Here is a 16,838-nt window from a genome sequence, read left to right on the forward strand (position 1 = left end):
TTGGGGCTTCATTCCTGGGTGGGACAGAAGTGGACCAGGGCCTTCGTGTGAGGACTTCCTGGCTCAAGCCACGTGACATCAGCACCTGCTTCCTAGCGCCACCTCCTGGTGGCAGCGCAAGGATCAGCCAAGTCAGAGCCCGAAGCCTCCCACAGCTCAGGCTGGCCCAGCCCTGTGGCAGTGAATCTGTGCCTGTCGGGAGACGATGGAGGGTTTGGAAACCCCCCATCGCCATTCTGCCCCCAAAGAGCGAGTGACAAGTCTTGGCAATATAACATATCTATTTTATTTTTTAAAAAAGAACACACCTCAAACCTCCTGCCCCCTGCTCTCAAGGGCTCGGACAAAGCACGCAGGAGGGGCCAGCGCCAGCCGGGCCAGGGCCAGTCAGATGTCAGCATGGCTACTGGACTGCTGGGCTCTGCTCTCCTCTCCTCACTTTGCTCCTGGCACAAAGAGCAGTGTGATTTCTGGGCCCTAGGCAGGCTCCGAGGGATGGAGGAGAGGCAGGGCAGGGCAGAGCAGGGCCGTGGGCATGCAGGGCCTCTGGGCAGCCAGGGAAGGTGCCAGTCTCCCAGAGGCAGGCTGCGGGATTGATGGACTGGTGAGGAGGAAGCATGCAGATCCTACTGCTCCCTACACAGCTGGGAGTGTTCAAAAACGAACAAGGACGGCTGGGCACTCAGGACCCCCAGAGGGCCCTGAGCCTCTGCCCAGGCTCCTGACCCAGGAGCGGAGGGGGCCCTGCCCTCCTGCTGCTTTCCCACTGTCTCTCATCGCCGCCTGGAGCACATGGCAAGGATCGAGGCGGGACCGAGGTCGGAGCATGTCCACAGAGCCCACAGGGCTCAGACCTTTGCCCCCAGCAACCACAAGCTGCGGCCCATGGACAGGAGGTCCAGTGGGCACCACTCTGGATCCCTGGGAGTGGAGAGATCCTGTCCCTGGGCACGAGTGGGCTGGCTCCTGAACAGCGTGATGAGACGCAGCAGTGTGTCTGCTGGTCACCCTCGGCCCCTCCCGGCCCTTCTGCAATGCCACCCAGCCGCCTCAGCACCAGGGGTCTCGGGAAGCTCGGCCACGGCACAGGCTGTCGCTCCGCTGCCACGCACTGTGGATTAGGCTCAGGGCATCCTCGAACTTCTGCTTGCTGGAGGCTTCTTGGATGGCCTTGTGGGGAAGGTCCACCTGTGTTGGGGTGAGTGGGGAGTGTGAGGGCTCCCAGGCCAGGAGGTGGGGTCCCAGACTGCTGCAGGGGTGGAGCAGGAGGGGAAGGCCTCACTCTCAGGCCCAGCCCTTTCAGCAGTGACACTCCTGTCCTCCCCTTCCCTCCCACTCCAGCTAGCTCCAGGCAGAGGAGGGGCCTGCCAGTCTGTGTCCGCACTCCAGGGAGTACTTTGAACACCCTCTCATGACTGACCTCTCCGGGTACCACTCGGAGCTCTCGTCAGTACCTGGTAGACGGCCTTCCACCCCGAGCTTAGTGCAGTCAGGAAGCGGTCTAGTTCAGAAGTACAGCTCAGGTAGATGACCCAGGGTGGGAGCTGGGGGCCGTCCTGGGAGAATTCCTGGGGAGATGGAGCTGAGGTGAGCAGATGGACACAGCTCTGGCTAGGGCCTCACCAATCCCTAACCCCAACAGCTCCCCACCCCGCCAGCCCCTCCATCCCCCCAGCTCACCAGAACACAGTACTCCTTGCCCGGCTCTGTGGACACAGCACTGACATCTGCCAGCCTGGCTGTGCCCAGGGAGCGGAAGAAGCTAGTCTGGCAATCCTCATGGCATGTGAAGAGGCGGTCCTCGGTGATCACCAGGCAGCAGGGGACGCAGGGGCTGGGAGCAAGCCCCTGGGGGATGACCTGGACATTGGAAGGAGACAGGAGAGGCGGAGGGCTCTGGGGGTCTGGCAAGCTCTGTCCACCTTAGTAGTAGGGTGGGAAGGGGTGACGAGGGAGTGGCTGCCCCCCTCTCCAGGCTCTGTTCCCCAGCTGTCCTGTGGGGCCTCCCTCCTCCATCCTTGCTGGCTTCTGTGACTGTGCAAGGGGACCTGGCGCTGTGGCGGGGGGAGGCTGAGCCACTCACCCCTTTGGACACAGCCTGGCAGAGGTGCTGCATCCAGTCAGCCATCTCTACCTCGCTGTTGGCACTCAGCTCCAGGCAGGGCCGGTCAGCAAGAATGACCTGGAAGGCGTGGGGCCGATCCGTGGTGTTGGATCTCCGGCAGCCACCGCACTGCTCCCCCCTGGGCCAGAGGAGGAGGGTGAAACGGGGGCGAGGAGACACAGGAGGCAGAGGTGGCCAGAGTGGGAGCCCCTGGGGTGGGCCGGAGGCTGTGGACTCCTGGTCAGCTGGCTCTCAGGTGGCTGCCAGATGCACGGAAGCCTTCCCTTTCGCCTAACACCTTCAATGCCTAGAACTGACAGGATCCTTCTAGAAACCCACACCAGAGGGGACAGGTGTGAATCGCCTCCTGTACCCTGTCCTCCCTCCGCCCTCGTGTCAGAGGCCCTGGAATCCCAGGGGCTGGAGGGGTAGAGGAGGAGGGAGGGAGCAGGTAGAAACAGCAGGGGTCAGCCATCTGGCCACAGGCCCTGCCCTGCACACTGTGGGGTCACTCACCCCATGTTCACGGAGAGCAGGGGGATGACGTCGGTGCGGTCAGGGTACTGGTAGAGGATTCCATTGCTGTGGAGACACAGCACAGTGCATGAAGCCTGGCCAGGGCATTGCAGGCTGGATCCTAGGGGTCCCCCGGAAGCAAAGCAAGCTAAGGGCCTGCTTTCTATGGAGGGAGGAGAGTGGACTGAGGGAGAGCTGGGATCGCTGACCCTCAGTAGACCTGGGTCACAAGCCCCAACAACAGGACTGGCCCAGGTCTTCATTGACCATCTGAGGTAGCCTGGGCCCAGAGGGACACCCCCATCCTGGTATGCACCCCAATGCCCTGGAGATAGAACTTCCTACAGCCAGCCACAGAGATCCCTTACTGCCAACCCTCCTCCATGTGGGCCTGCCATGGGCTGGGGGGGCTCCCACCTGAGTACCACGAAGCAAGGCTTCCAGTACTCCTTGCCCAGGTAGGAGGTGCCCGCCTTGTAGTGCAGCATGCCCTCTTTGGTGATGGCACCCTCTGGGGGTGAGCAGTGGCAGGGCATGGGGCCCAGGCACTCATCCAAGGGGTCTTCCCAGTGCACGAGCCCGTAGAAGTGCACGGTCACCGCGGAGGCCTGGGGTGGGGACGCAGGTGAAACAGGTGAGAGCTTGACCGGGCAGGTGCTGGGTTAGGACTCAGCAGCCCACAGTCCAGTCCTGGGCACAGGCGTTCAACCCCAGGACACAGCCAGGAGACAGGGCCCATCAGGCCCATGCCAAAGCCCTAGACCAAGGCTGACCACCCCAGCTCTCCCAGACTGCTTCTCCAGCTGCCTGCCCACCTCGCACTTGGATTCCTGGGCCACAAATTTAGCCAGCGCCAGTTTCTCCATGGTGGCATCAGTCAGGATGCTGGGGTAGGGTGGTTCCCGGCAGCCTTTGATCATAGCCGACTTCAGAGAAGCCAAGAAGAACCTGTGTCGGAGCAGGGGCCGCCATCAGAGGCCCGGGGACAGGCTGTGTGCTCCAAAGTAGGGGCACAGCACCTGGGGGTGGGGCCTAGCTGGAGGCAGTGCTCAGGGCAGTGGTGTAAGAGGCAGAATTCCTTGGCCCTCTAGCTCATGTGACGCTGTAATCTTGCACAAGTACTCCAGCTGCACCAGGCCCACCGCAGGGCTCCGTGTCCCCTCACGCAGTTCCTTCCCCTCTGTAGGTCCGCAGGGGCTTATGTCACTGAGCCACATGTGGCTGTCCCCTGCCCCACATCTTTGGCCGGACTGCCGGTTCCTGAGGGACAGGTGCTTTCCACTGTGGGTCTCCCATTTCCCACCTTCCACCCCCAGCCCCACCAAAGCAGATGCTACTGAGGGGTGAGATGGGCACTCACTCTGCCAGGGCTACATCAGCGGTGTCCAGCAGAAACTGCTTCCTGCGGTTGGTGCAAACCAGCTTCACCGTCTGCTGGTCCAGACCAACCTGGCAGAAATCACACAGGGCTTGGCTGCTGCTCGGCAGAAGGAGCGCCATGGTCAAACCAAATGCTGGCTAGGACCAGGTGGTTAGAAAGCCTCACGTGGGGTGAGGCCCCTGAGCCTGAGGCCCAGCGCCAGTTAGGGGGAGGGCTGGAAGTCTGGTGCAGGGAAAGGCAAGCTCATGCTTGGCTCTTGCCCCCAGCACATGGTCAGGCGCAGAATGCCGTGTATACCCAGCCCTGGGACCGGCCTGCTCTGTAGCAGGGGGGAGGGTAGTACTCCTGATCCTACAGCAGGTGCCCTAACTGCGGACCCTGCACTCACCGAGACATAGTCAAGTTCATTGTAAGAAACGGCTTCTTCCACCAGGTATGGCTTCTCTGTGGCTCCTGAGAGAGGAAACCCCAATGCCTATTACCCGGCTGGCTTCCCTCCCCAGCCCCACTTTCTAAGCAGAGAGGACCCATTTTGTCCTGTAATCAGATGACAGGGTGGCAAAACGACAGGAAGTACCAGGAGGCAAGCCCAGGCCCCCCCAGGCTCAGCTAGTGATGCCTTCCTGGGGTACCTGCTCATCCTTACAAGCCACCCAATGGGGGGTGGGGGATGGGGCACTCAACCTCAACCTGCTCTTGGCCTGGGGTGGCAGGCACCTTTCCGGAGCAGGTAGACGTAGCAGTCCGTGAGCAGCACGTACAGCAGCTGCAGGTTGCCCTCCATGTGGCCCGTGCTCATCCGGATCATCTGAGTGCCCAAAGCAAGTGGCAGTGAGGCCCAGCGAGCCAGGGATAGCGGGCTGAGCCCCCCGCCGGGCCCCTGTGCTGTCGCCTGCGGGGGGGGGGGTTCCTGGCACTCACTTTGTATAGCTGCTCCTCGTTTTCTCGAAACACGTGAATCATCAACAGGAGTAAGTGATTGTTGTCAACTCTGTGAGAGGGACAAGCATGAGAAGGACAGGGTCAGGCTGGGCTGGGCCACTCTGCTTGCCACCTCCCACTCCAGGCTGGGTCATCCGCTAGCTATGCCTCTTTGGCTGGGAGGTTAGAGGGCCCAGTCTTAGACTTCAAGAACCCTTGAGCAGGGGCTCGTAACTCATGCCAGTAATTCTAGCTACTTAGGAGGCTGAGATCTGAGGATCCAGGTTCAAAGCCAAGACAGGGCAAGAAAGCCTGTGAGATTCTGATCTCTAGTGAACCGCCAAAAAGCCAGAAGTAGAGCTGTGGGTCAAGTGGTGCACAACAACCTTGTACAAGAAAAACCTAACGGACAGTGCCCAGGCCCTGAACTCAAGCCCCAGCACTGGGGCGTGTGTGTGTGTGTGTGTGTGTGCATGCATGCACACACACAGAACCAGCCAAGCTAGGTGCCGGTGGCGGATGGAGCTCACCTGAACTCTGAGGAGTGCATCATCTCAGAAGGGCTCCCCTGGCCCTCGTCCACCCCAGAGTCCTCAGCACTGCTCAGACATGGGCTGGGCTGGTCTCGCTTGAGCTGGCAAAGAGCCTCTTGGGTCCCCGACTCAGGCTGGAGCACAGGCTCCTCGCTGGTCAGGGCTGACGGGGTGTCAGGTTCCTGAGGCTCTGGCTGAGTTTCCGTTGGCGTGTCCTCTAAGGCCCCAGGCGTCTGTCCCTCTGCTGCTCCTCCTCCTTCTTCTTGGCCAGCAGCCGCAGGGCTACCAGGAACATGCAGCGGTTGGCCAGGCCCTGCAGTGTCATGGTCGCTGCTACCTGCTGTAACAGTGCTTGGACTCTCGACGGTAAAGCGGTAGAAGTCCATGGGGGCTGGAAGCCCCTCACTAAGGTCGCCAAATGCGGCCTTCTCCGGGGCCTCCCCGGGAGAGCCGGTCCGAAAGGACTGGTCGGGGAGCCCTGTGCGGGAGCCCCACGTGCTGGGGCCCAGCTGCCCGTGGAGCTGCTCGATGACCTTGCTCAGCGGCTGGCCCAGGCGCTCCATGGAGGTGTCCTTCATCTCAGGGATGAGCAGGCCCACGTGGGGGCCGAGCTCTGAGTGCTCACTGCTCTCGGCCGTGCTGCTGGGCCTCGCTCCCTCCTCATGCGGGGAGGCCAGGGTGGTATCTAGGGAGTCCTGGCCGAGGCCTGGGCTGCTGACAAGGCTGTCGCTGTCCCCATGCCGGGCACACTTCTGCTGGCTGGAGGCTGGGTGCAGTGGGCTGGCTTCTTCATCCGACCTGTGCTTCTTCTTCTTGCCGGTCTTCTTCTTCTTGGAAACCCTGAGATGGCAGTGACAGAGGGGGACACTGACACCAGAGACCTCAGGACAAGGGAGATGAGGCTGAGAGAGCACAGGTAGGTAGGTCCTGGATGTGCTCCTGTGCAGGCACAGGTGGAGGTATGGGCTGAGAACTATACCAGATGGCAGTTGCCACAGGTCCTGCATAAGCCCCACTAACTCCAGCTGATAAAACTTGGCTAGAGCTGGGTACCAGTGGCTCACACTTGCAATCTCTAGTTACTCAGGAGATATAAAGATCATAGTTCAAGGGGCCTGGAGTTTGGCCTAGGGGTAGAGTGCTTGCCTAGCATGCAAGAAGACCTAGGTTCCATTCCTCAGTACCACATACATAGAAAAAAAAAAGCCAGAAGTGGTGCTGAGGCTCAAGTGGTAGCGCTCTAGCCTGGAGAAAGCCCAAGGACAGTGCTCAGGCCTTGAGTTCAAGTCATGGGATTGGCAAAAAAAAAAAAAAAAGGATCACAGTTCAAAGCCAGCCTGAGCAGGAAAGTCCACAAGACTTACCTTCTATTAACTATGAAAAAAGCTGCCAGTGGGGGCTGGGAGTTTGGCCTAGTGGTTAAAGTGCTTGCCTAGCATGCATGAAGACCCGGGTTTGATTCCTTGATACCACATATAGAAAAAAGCCAGAGTGGTGCTGAGGCTCAAGCGGTAGAGCTCTAGCCTTGAGAAAGTCCAAGGACAGTGCTCAGGCCCTGAGCTCAAGCCCAGGACTGGCAAAAAAAAAAAAAAAAAAAAAAAAAAAAAAAAAGCTGCAAGTGGTACTATGGCTCAAGTGGTAGAGCACTAGCCTTGAGCAAAAGAGCTCAGGGACAGTGCCCAGGCCTTGAGTTTAATCCCCAGGAGCTGTACCAAAACAAAACAAAGCAACTCAGCATCTGGGCTTGGTGGTAGACAACCGTAAGGCACTTGGGTGCTATGGTGAGAAGACAATGACTTCAAATTCGGTCTGGGCTGAGATCCTGTCTCAAAAACAGAAACCTGAGCTGAGCTGCCTGTCCAAGACACAAAAGCAGGCATGGTTAGGTGGCCGGTGGCCCCCTCTGTGCAGCCCTCATCCCAGACTACTGAACCTCATGGAGTAAACACCCAGAAAAATGTACTCCAAGTTTTGGGGACAAAACTTACAACAAGACAAAATCCTGTCCCTACTGTCGGGTTCCAGGGTGACTAGATGAGGTCAGTGCAGGTCTGCACCATTAGAGCCTTTTTGTTCTTTTTCTTTTTTGCCAATCCTGGGGCTTGAACTCAGGGCCTGGGCACGGTCCTTGGACAGTTTTTGCTCAAGGCCAGTACTCTGCCACTTGAGCCACAGCACCATTTCTGGCTTTTTCTGTGTATGTGATAGCAAGGAATCGAACCCAGCACTTTGTGCATGCTAAGCGAACACTCTACCGCTAGGCCACACTCCTGGCCCAGCCATTTTTTTTTTTTTGGTTGGTCATGGGGCTTGAACTCTGGGCCTGGATACTGTCCCTGAGCCTTTCAGCTCAAGGCTTCCACCCTACCCGTAGAGCCACAGTCCCACTTTCCATTTTCTAATGATTAATTGGTGATAAGAGTCTCATGTTCTCCAGTGCTGGAACTGGCTTTGAACCATTATCTTCCTGAGTAGCTAAGATTACAGGTGTGAGCCACCGCGCCTAGACAGCCATCTGGGGTTTTTTTTTGACCAGAGCCCTTCCCTGCTTTGCCTTGGCTTGTATGGCAAAGGAGAACATGGGTGTGTGGCCTAGTAGTAGAGTGCTCGCCAAGCATGCACAAAGCCCTGGGGTTCGATCCTTCAGTATCGCATACACAGGAGAAGGCAGAAGTGGTGCTGTGGCTCAAGTGGTAGAGCCCTAGCCTTGAGAAAGCCCAAGGACAGTGCTCAGGCACTTAGTTCAAGCCCCAGGACTGGGGGAAAAAGAGAGAGAGAGAGAGAGAGAGAGAGAGAGAGAGAGAGAGAGAGAGAGAGAGAGAGAGAGAGAGAGAGAGAGAGAGGGAGAGAGAGAGAGAGAGAGAGAGAACATGGGTCCTCTTGGAAGAGGGCTCTCAAGGAACTGGCCATGCAGTCCCCAATGGCACCGGGTCACAGAGGCTCAGCCCTCACTGCTGCCCTGGCTGAGAGAATGATTCTCTCATCCCAGAAGAGCTCTGCTGCCCTCAGCAGGTGTGGTCTGCTTGGACTAAACCATGAGTCGGCAGAGATAGCTGGATACCATCCTTCCACCCTGTCCCTGCTGACCTGATGACCTCCAGCTCTGCGCAGGCATCCGGCAGGTCCAGGCCCAGGGCCTCCCCCTGCTCCTGGCAGACGGTGTGCACGGGGGTGGTGTCTGAGGAGGACACAGTCTCTGCCTGCTCCTCGTTGAAGGGGTTGTGGTGCTGGGTGGGGCTCTTGGTGGAGGCCTTGCTGCTGGCCACATCGGAGGCAGTGGAGCGGGGTCCACTGACTGTGTCCGTGACATCACCATCTGGAAGGACAGGGAGAAATATTGTGGCCTGTCAGCCACTGTCTGGCCTCAGGGGAGGCGGGAGAGTTCCTCCCCAGGAAGCCTCACCTAGGTGGCCCTGCTTCCAGAGCCAAAGACTGAACCCCACAGGACAGATGAGTGCTGTAGGAGCCTTGTCCCAGGCCATCTTCAGCCGCACACAACTCTGGTGCTTACAACAGTTAGGCTAAGTTCACACTGCGGGGTCCGAGGTGGATCCTCCAGCCTTCAGCCTCCACCCCCAGGTAGGGTGAGTTTGGGATCTGGGAGTCCCTAGAGCCCATCAGACAAAGGGGGGCCCCAGCAGCCCCTCAGCCCCACTCCCAGAACCTCTGAGGGCCCCTGCAGACTACAGGGAACACCAAGGAGGTGAAAAGAACAGAGGAGGAGATCAGAGAAAAATGGAGGCAGAGACTGAGGAAGGGGATAAGGGGGAGGGGAGGGCAGGGCTGGGAGCAGGGCCAGCCAAAGGACCCATCACAGAGTGGGTATCAGGAGAGGCAGAGCAGGGCTATAAGAGGAGGGGTACCAGGGCCACCCTTGACACCTGTGGCCCTTTTCATATCCAAAGTCCTGGGGCCTGAAGGCAGGGCCTGGGCACTGTCCGTGAGTATCTTTTGCTCAAGGCTAGTGCTCTACCACTTGAGCGTTCCTTCTGAGAACTGGATTTCTTAAGCTGGGCTTGTGGGTCACACCCATACCCGTGGCTCCCCCTGGGGAGAGCTGGGGGACGATGCTGCCCTTCTAGAGAGGGGCTGGTCTTGCTGGCCTCCCTCACCCCACCATCCAGTCCAGATCACTGGAACCTTCCAGAGAAGGAACACCAGTGACAAGCTGTCAGCGGGTGGACAGGCCACTCACGCTCCATTTGCCCCACATGCTCCTTATTTGCCCCCATAGCCCCTTGTAAGGGGCCAACCCGCCATCAACATCTCGGTTGAGTTTGGGAACCACTGGCAGCTGCTGTCTGGTGCAGCAAACCGTTCATTAAAAAAGTTACGGTTTTTGGAGAACTAGGAATTTGGCCTAGTGGTTAAAGTGCTTGCCTAGCATGCATGAAGACCCAGGTTCAATTCCTCGGTACCACATATATAGAAAAAAGCTGGAAGTGGTGCTGAGGCTCAAGTGGTAGAGCTCTAGCCTTGAGAAAGTCCAAGGACAGTGCTCAGGCCCTGAGCTCAAGGCCAGGACTGGCAATAAATAAATAAATAAATAAATAAAAACAACAACAACAAAAAACTCCAGTTACTTGTGATAGGATTGAGGAGGAGCTAAAAGCAATCAAGTAATTGTAGCCCTGCCAGGAAAACACTTGACCTAGGAGGTCCTTCTTATTTGCCAAGACCTGGGCCTGGTTCTCAGGGGCAGATGCCATGCCCACAGGTTCCCCTCCCCTCCCCTCAGCACTCGAAGGAGCTTCCTGGAAGCTCTCTGCAGCTTCATGGGAGGGGTCCTGAGGCAGCAGGCAGACCCAGGAGTGGAGGTGGGGGCTCTGAGGTGGTGATGGCTAGTTCTTCAGAGAAATTGAAAGACCATGGAAGGGCCCTGGTCTGGAGTTGCCCCCAAGTCCTGCTTTCCTCCAGACCCGGACAAGACAGGGCAGCCCCAGATGAGTTTGGGGGTTCCTGGTGCTCAGGAACTCAGGAAAGCAGGAGGTCATGGCTGAGCAGATGAGTACCCTGCCAGGGGCCCAGCCTGAGCAAGCATCGCAATGCGCTGTTAGTTCTGAGGTTTGTGGGGGCAGGGGGAGGCCAGGCCCCGTCCATCCACGCGCATTGAGGAGGGGTTAGTGGTTAGAATCACAGGGAGAGCTCACACCCAGTGTGTGTGGGTATGCAGCAGGAGAGGCCCAAAGGGTAAGTGATGTCATGATGGAATTCTGTCCCGCTAATTGAACCAGGACAATGAGCCCCACCATTCTGCTCTCTTGGACAGCTGGCACAATCTGCCTCCACCAAGCTGTATCTTATTTCCTTGAGTTACGGGCTTCTTACTTGGGAAAGATGGTCTGTCATCCACTGCTCAGAGATCATGCCCTGATAATGCAAGAGCCTTGGCTCAGGATGTCCCCTCCCAGGCTGGAAGGGGATCCCAGGACAGGAACTTTTTTGTTATTGTTGTCTTTCTTTCTTATTTTTTGGATCAAGGGGCTTGAACTCAGCCTGGGCGCTGTCCCTGAGCTCTTCAACTCAAGGCTACCACCCTACCCTTGAGCCAAGCCCCACTTCCAGTTTTTTCTAGAGGTTAGTTGGAGATGAGAGTCTCCGGTCCTTTTGTGCCCAGGCTGGCTTTGAACCTTGATCCTCAGATCTTAGCCTCCTGAGTAGCTAGGATTATAGGGGTAAGCCACTGTGCCCAGCTTGTCAGCTTTTTCTATTCAAGGATGGCATTCTACCAATTGAACTACACCTCCACTTCCGGCCTTTTGGTGGCTAATTGGAGATAAGAGTTTCATGGATTTTCCTGCCAGGGCTGGCTTTGAACTGTGACCCTTAGACTTCAGCCTCCTGAATAGCTAGGTGAGTAGATAGAATTTCAGTGTGAGCCACTTTCCTGTACTGGCTGGTTTTGGACCATGATCTGAAGACCTCAGCCTCTTAGGTAACTAGGATTATAGGCCTGAGCCATGGGGGCTTGGCTGACAGAAGCTTTTTCTTTTTCTTTTTGCCAATCCTGGGCCTTGAACTCAGGGCCTGGGTATTGTCCTTGGGCTTTCTCAAGGATAGAGCGCTACTACTTGAGCCACAGCACCATTTCTGGCTTTTTTCTATTTATGTGATACCGAGGAATCAAACCCGGGTCTTTACGCGTGCTAGGCAAGCACTCTACCACTAGGCCAAACTCCTGGCCCTGACAGAAGCTTTTTAAGGAGACTGAAATGACTACAGATTTGCTTTATCAAAACCTTAGCCATGGGGCTGGGAGTTTAGCCTAGTGGTAGAGTGCTTGCCTAGCATGCACGAAGACCCAGGCTCGATTCCTTGGTACCACATACGTGGCAAAAAGCCAGAAATGGTGCTGTGGCTCAAGTGGTAGAGCTCTAGCCTTGAGAAAGTCCAAGGACAGTGCCCAGGCCTTGAGTTCAAAGCCTAGGACTGGCAAAAAAAAAAAAAAAAAAAAAAAAAGAACCCCTCAAAAACCTTAGCCTCTGCTTTTGGTGGACATAACAATCTTAGGGATGCTTCACACAAGTTCATAGGAGCAGAAAAATGCCCCAGGCTTGGAGACAGGGTAGAAATGTGACAAATTTCAAATTTTAAGTTGCCTTAAAACTTCAAAAAACAGAATCTCCTTGTAGGACATTTCACCTGTCCTGAGCAGCCCCTGGGACCTGGATATCTCACACCCAAGAGGAGGTGTTAAAGCCTTTTTTTCCGAGTGCTCGTCTGGCTGGGCCCGTGGCGCTTATAGCCCATAGGTTTGGACTGTCGCTTTCCAGAGCAAACTTCCTGAGCACCTGACGCGGGGTTAACTGCCATCAGGAAGGGAGCCCTGGTGTTCCCTGAAACACAGGCGCTGTGTAAGGCAGGAGGGCTGCCCTGGGGAAGAGGTTGCCTACAGCTCAAGACCCTGCTGCAGAATTCCATCTATGCGAACACCAGACCGTGGACATGATTATAAATAACAGGGAGAAGCTGATTTGAGACATGCAGCGAGCGTGGCAGGGGCATGATGCGGAACAGGAAGAGGGAGACAGCGGACTCTATCCCACCTTCCCAGTCTGTGCTGGGGACAGACGGCACCGCTGGAAACACATCTCCAAAATCATAATCTATAAAAACGAGGGACAAAACTGAGGATTAGAAACACAGGCAGTGGAAGGAGGATGGGGCAATGGGAGGGGGTGGGGGAGATAGAGAAGGAATAGAGCTGTCTATATGTCCTATGACCATGTTGCAGGAAATGACAGGACTTAGCTGCTTGGCTGGACAGTGTCTTGACCAGCTGGAAAGCTTCTGGAGGTGAGCTGGAGGGATTGAGCAGATCCATGCCTCTTGGGGCATGAGGTGGAGCTGTGGTCATCTTTATGTACACCAAGGCCCATGGTTTGAGAGTCAATTGGAGATAGGAATCTCTCAGATTTGTCTGCCCTGGCTGGCTTCCGGCTGGCTTCATATTGCGATCCTGAGATCTCACCCTCCTGTGTGTACCTAGGATTACAGGTGTCCGCCTCTTCCCCGCCACCCCACCCTGTTTTTGTTTTTAACAGTACTGGGGTTCAAATTCAGTGTTTTGTGCTATACTATTTAACCATGCTGCCAGCCCTTGGTTGTTGTAATAAATTGTTAGCTTGAACTGGGGGCGTAGCTCATGTAATAAATTGCTTATCTAGTGAGCTTGAGGCCCTGAGTCCAAAGCCCAGCCCCAGAGGGGGGAAAAATGCTGGACCGAGACCACAGAATGACCTACAGAATGGCCTCTGCGGTACTAGTCAGCTGTCCTGACGGGGAACTCAACGCTCTCGGTGCCTACTTTCAGGGACTGGCACAACCTCCCTCCTCTCTGATCAGAATCTCGGGTAGGAAGTACTCCCCAGAGCAGGTAATATCCTCTCAATGGCAGGCACGCTGCTGCTAACCCCACCTCCTTCAGACAACCATCCCCGGGCATGTGACAAGAGCTTTCTGGAAACGTACTCAACATTCAGAAATTCCTGCCTTGGCCTTTTGTGCCTGGAAAGTCCCTCCTCCCCTTTTTTTCTATGCCAGTCTTGGGGCTTTAACTCAAGACCTGGCATAATCACTGAGCTTTGTTTGCTCAAGGCTACCATTCTACCTATGACCCTTATCTCCACTTCTAGCTTTTTGGGGGACAGTTAACTGGAAATAAGAGTCTCTCAGGCTTTTCTGCCTAGGCTGGCTTCAAACCCCATCCTCAGATCTCAGTCTCCTGAGTAGCTAGGATTATGGGTGGGAGCTACCAGTGCCCACCCAGCTGGAACCCTAGGCTGCCGTAAGGTGGCTGAGAAAATGCAGGCTGGGATGGCAGCTCTGTTCAGCAGCACATCCCCACCTCCAGACCAAAACGAGTCCAGAAGACGTGACCCAGAATGGCTGGCCAGGCTCCAGAGCTCCTGGGTCTGAGAGCTGAGTTTCAGCTCCTTTCTGCCCTGGGGCCACTTACCCTCACTGGACGGGGCGATGGCACTGTCGTCCCATTCCAGGTTAGTGGAGGTGACAGAGTTGAAGGAGTTGAGGGACAGGCTGTCTGAGCCATGGACTGAGCTGGGAAGGCGGTCTTCAAAGTCCAGCAGGTACTGAGGTTTATAGTAATCAGGCATGTAGGGGGCCAGGTCTAAGTAGGGGGCGTCCTGAGGAGAGAGTGGGAGAGGGCCATGTGGTGGGATACCTCGGAAGCAGTGTTCTCTCTGGTAGATTAATGGGTTAATTAAAGACTGAGATCTGAGAATCACAGTTCAAAGCCAGCCAGGGCACTAAAATACTTGATACTCTTATCACCAATTAATCACTGGAAAATGGGAAGCGGGGCTATGGCTCAGGGGTAGAATGATAGCCTTGAGCTGAACAGCTCAGGGACAGTGCCCAGGCCAAGAGTTAATGCAAAGAAAGGGGAATGTTCGTGGCTCCAGCAATCACAGACTCTAGGCTGGCAGAGATGAAAGGGCCATGGCAGCATACTTGCCTGGCATGCTTGAGGTCCTGGCCTCCACCCCAGCCACACAGAAACAGAAGAAAACCCAGTGACACCTCAGCCATGCCTCCTGGCTCTCTTTTCCTAAGATAATTATCATTTTCTCCAATTCTCACTTCAGCCAGGTTTCCCAACCCGTGCTGTGGGGACCCAGGACAAAGGGCCTGGAAGGGGCTGGGTTATGGAGGAGTGGCCCCGCTCTCCTCAGGAGCCTGGGCACTCAGGAGGTGTGGGAGGTGCTCCGGAAGACCTTTAGGTCATCATCTCCCAGAGTCTATAACAGTAAATGGAAAATTCCAGAAATCACTTTTTTTTTGCTACTGGTCCTGGGGTTTGAACATAGGGCCTACACATGGTCTGGTGGCTTTTTCACTCAAGGGTGGTACTCTACCACTTGAGCCAGAGATCTATATCCATCTGGCTTTTTAAATATTTTTTTATTGTGATTAATAGAAGGGTTACATTATATTCACCAGATAGAAGGTGCATTACTTCACAAACACTCCATCTGGCATTTTGATGGCTCAGTTCACATTTTAAATAACATATAACAGCTTTTCTTTTCTTTTTTTTTTCTTTTCTAGTCCTGGTACTTGAACTCAGGGCCTGAGTCCTATCCCTGGGCTTTTTCTTCAAGGTTAGTGCTCTACCACTTGAACCACAGCACCACTTCCAGCTTTTCTATGTATATGGTACTGAGGAATCAAACCCGGGTCTTCGTGCATGTTAAGCCAGCACTCTACCGCCAGGCCAAAGTTCTGGCCCATAACAGCTATTATTTGACCACCTATTTTACTATTAGTTATTGTGGTGCTTAATTTATAAGGAAAACTTCACCACAGGTAGGTATGTACATGAATGTGTGGTGCCCGGGATTTAGTGTGGTGTGTGGTCTCAGGCCTCCATTGCGGGCCTGGATGTCTGCCCTCTGGCGCGGGGGCCACCACAGGGTGCATGGTGGTAAGGCAGGATAGCCAGGAGCACTTTAATGAGGAAGTGTGGGGCTGCCCACACGTGTCTGAGACCCAGGAGACATGGCATCAATCTGTCTCTCTTAGACATCCACATCCTAAGCACACAGTTGAGGCCTTTGGGGCTGAGATATTCAAAGCAATGTGGGTTTTTTCCAGGTGGGCAGAGAGACCGAAAGTTCCTGCTCAGTCCCACTAACACAGAAGCCTTCCATTATCTGAGCAAACAGGCGCTGCCAAGCTCAGCAACACCCAACCAGCTCTGGACAAATGGGAACAACAAAGCCCCGCCTCTGTGCTCCTCCCCCTCCCAGCAGCCAGAGCGATGGAGTCTCACCAGATCCAGGTCGAAACGAATAAACTCCAGCCCAGACACCAAGGTCAAGAAGAGCGTCAGGTGATCGTGGCTGCAGACCAGGGCATTCCTGCAAGATACCCCGAGCATGAGACTAGTGACCTGCCTGGCCTGACCTCTCCAGCAAGCACATGGTATGGGCCTTGGTGACAGCCCACCCTCTGCACAGCACGCAGCTGGACCTGGCTGTCCCCATGGCTTTCCTCCAGCATTCTCCTGGGTTTGGAGCCACACTGCCCTTGGCAGCCTGGGTCTCCAGAGATAAAAGTTTGTCAGGTTCTTAGAGACTCTATAAATACTCTGTCCCTGCAGTAACCCTGGCAAAGGGTGAGGCACAGGCTGAGTGTTTGGTCCTCTGAGGCCTAGGTAGAAGATCAGGCAGAAGCAGAGCACCTAAATGGGACCCAGTGCTCCGGAGGAAGCCGCCGTACTACCAGCACAGCTCCTGGGCATCACGACCATATCCTCAGCATGTGGTGCCAGGCGAGTCCTCTGCTGTCGCATGCTGTGATGTCTGCAGGTGACAAGAGGCTATGGGCTAGCAGCCAGGGGAGATGGAATGTTCCAGACTCACCTGACATAGTACTTCTGCAGCAGACCCAGATTCTCCTGGAACAGCCGCAGGTAGCTCTCCAAGGAGTTCTCGTTGAGGGCCAGGTACAGCCAGGCCCGGCCTGCGAATGGAAGCATGAATGACTGAGGAAGCCCAGCCAGGTGTGACTTTTACCCCTTTGGCACGCAAGGCAAAGAAAGAGCAAGTGTGGGACCAGGCACTCTATAACGACCCTGACCTGTGGTGGGCTAGGCAGATGAGAGGGCTCGGTGATGCACTATTTTCTTTTCTTTTTCTGCCAATACTGAGGCTTGAACTCAGGGCCTGGGCATCGTCCTTTAGCTCTTTTGCTCAAGGCTGATATGCTACCACTTGAACCACAGCTTCACTTCTAGCTTTTTGGTGGTTAATTGGAGGTAAGAGTGTCATGGACTTTGTTGCCTGGGCTGGCTTTGGACCATGATCCTCAGGTCTCAGCCTCCTGAATGGCTAGAATTGTTACTATACCAGCATGTAAT

At 55.6% G+C, this 16,838-nt stretch overlaps 1 protein-coding gene across 1 annotated transcript in view; it reads right to left on the reverse strand.

The window, feature by feature from the left end:
• Window positions 1-263: 263 nt before the first annotated feature.
• The window catches only part of Plekhm2 (pleckstrin homology and RUN domain containing M2), a 34,617-nt gene continuing 18,042 nt past the window's right edge, over window positions 264-16,838 (reverse strand). Inside the window, exons 4-20 of the mRNA XM_090335758.1 lie at window positions 16,342-16,441; window positions 15,750-15,837; window positions 13,914-14,100; window positions 12,502-12,561; window positions 8,543-8,771; window positions 5,453-6,295; window positions 4,923-4,992; window positions 4,719-4,809; window positions 4,390-4,454; window positions 3,981-4,069; window positions 3,436-3,568; window positions 3,038-3,228; window positions 2,621-2,686; window positions 2,084-2,243; window positions 1,681-1,860; window positions 1,455-1,568; window positions 264-1,188 (exon numbers count right to left, since the gene is read on the reverse strand). Coding sequence (XP_090191884.1) covers window positions 1,051-1,188; window positions 1,455-1,568; window positions 1,681-1,860; window positions 2,084-2,243; window positions 2,621-2,686; window positions 3,038-3,228; window positions 3,436-3,568; window positions 3,981-4,069; window positions 4,390-4,454; window positions 4,719-4,809; window positions 4,923-4,992; window positions 5,453-6,295; window positions 8,543-8,771; window positions 12,502-12,561; window positions 13,914-14,100; window positions 15,750-15,837; window positions 16,342-16,441 — 2,804 coding nt within the window. The 3' untranslated portion in view covers window positions 264-1,050. The remainder of the gene's footprint in view (window positions 1,189-1,454; window positions 1,569-1,680; window positions 1,861-2,083; window positions 2,244-2,620; window positions 2,687-3,037; window positions 3,229-3,435; window positions 3,569-3,980; window positions 4,070-4,389; window positions 4,455-4,718; window positions 4,810-4,922; window positions 4,993-5,452; window positions 6,296-8,542; window positions 8,772-12,501; window positions 12,562-13,913; window positions 14,101-15,749; window positions 15,838-16,341; window positions 16,442-16,838) is intronic.

The sequence above is a fragment of the Megascapheus bottae genome, chromosome 6, assembly GCF_031878675.1.
Source record: "Megascapheus bottae isolate mThoBot1 chromosome 6, mThoBot2.hap1, whole genome shotgun sequence".
Taxonomy (NCBI): Eukaryota; Metazoa; Chordata; class Mammalia; order Rodentia; family Geomyidae; genus Megascapheus; species Megascapheus bottae.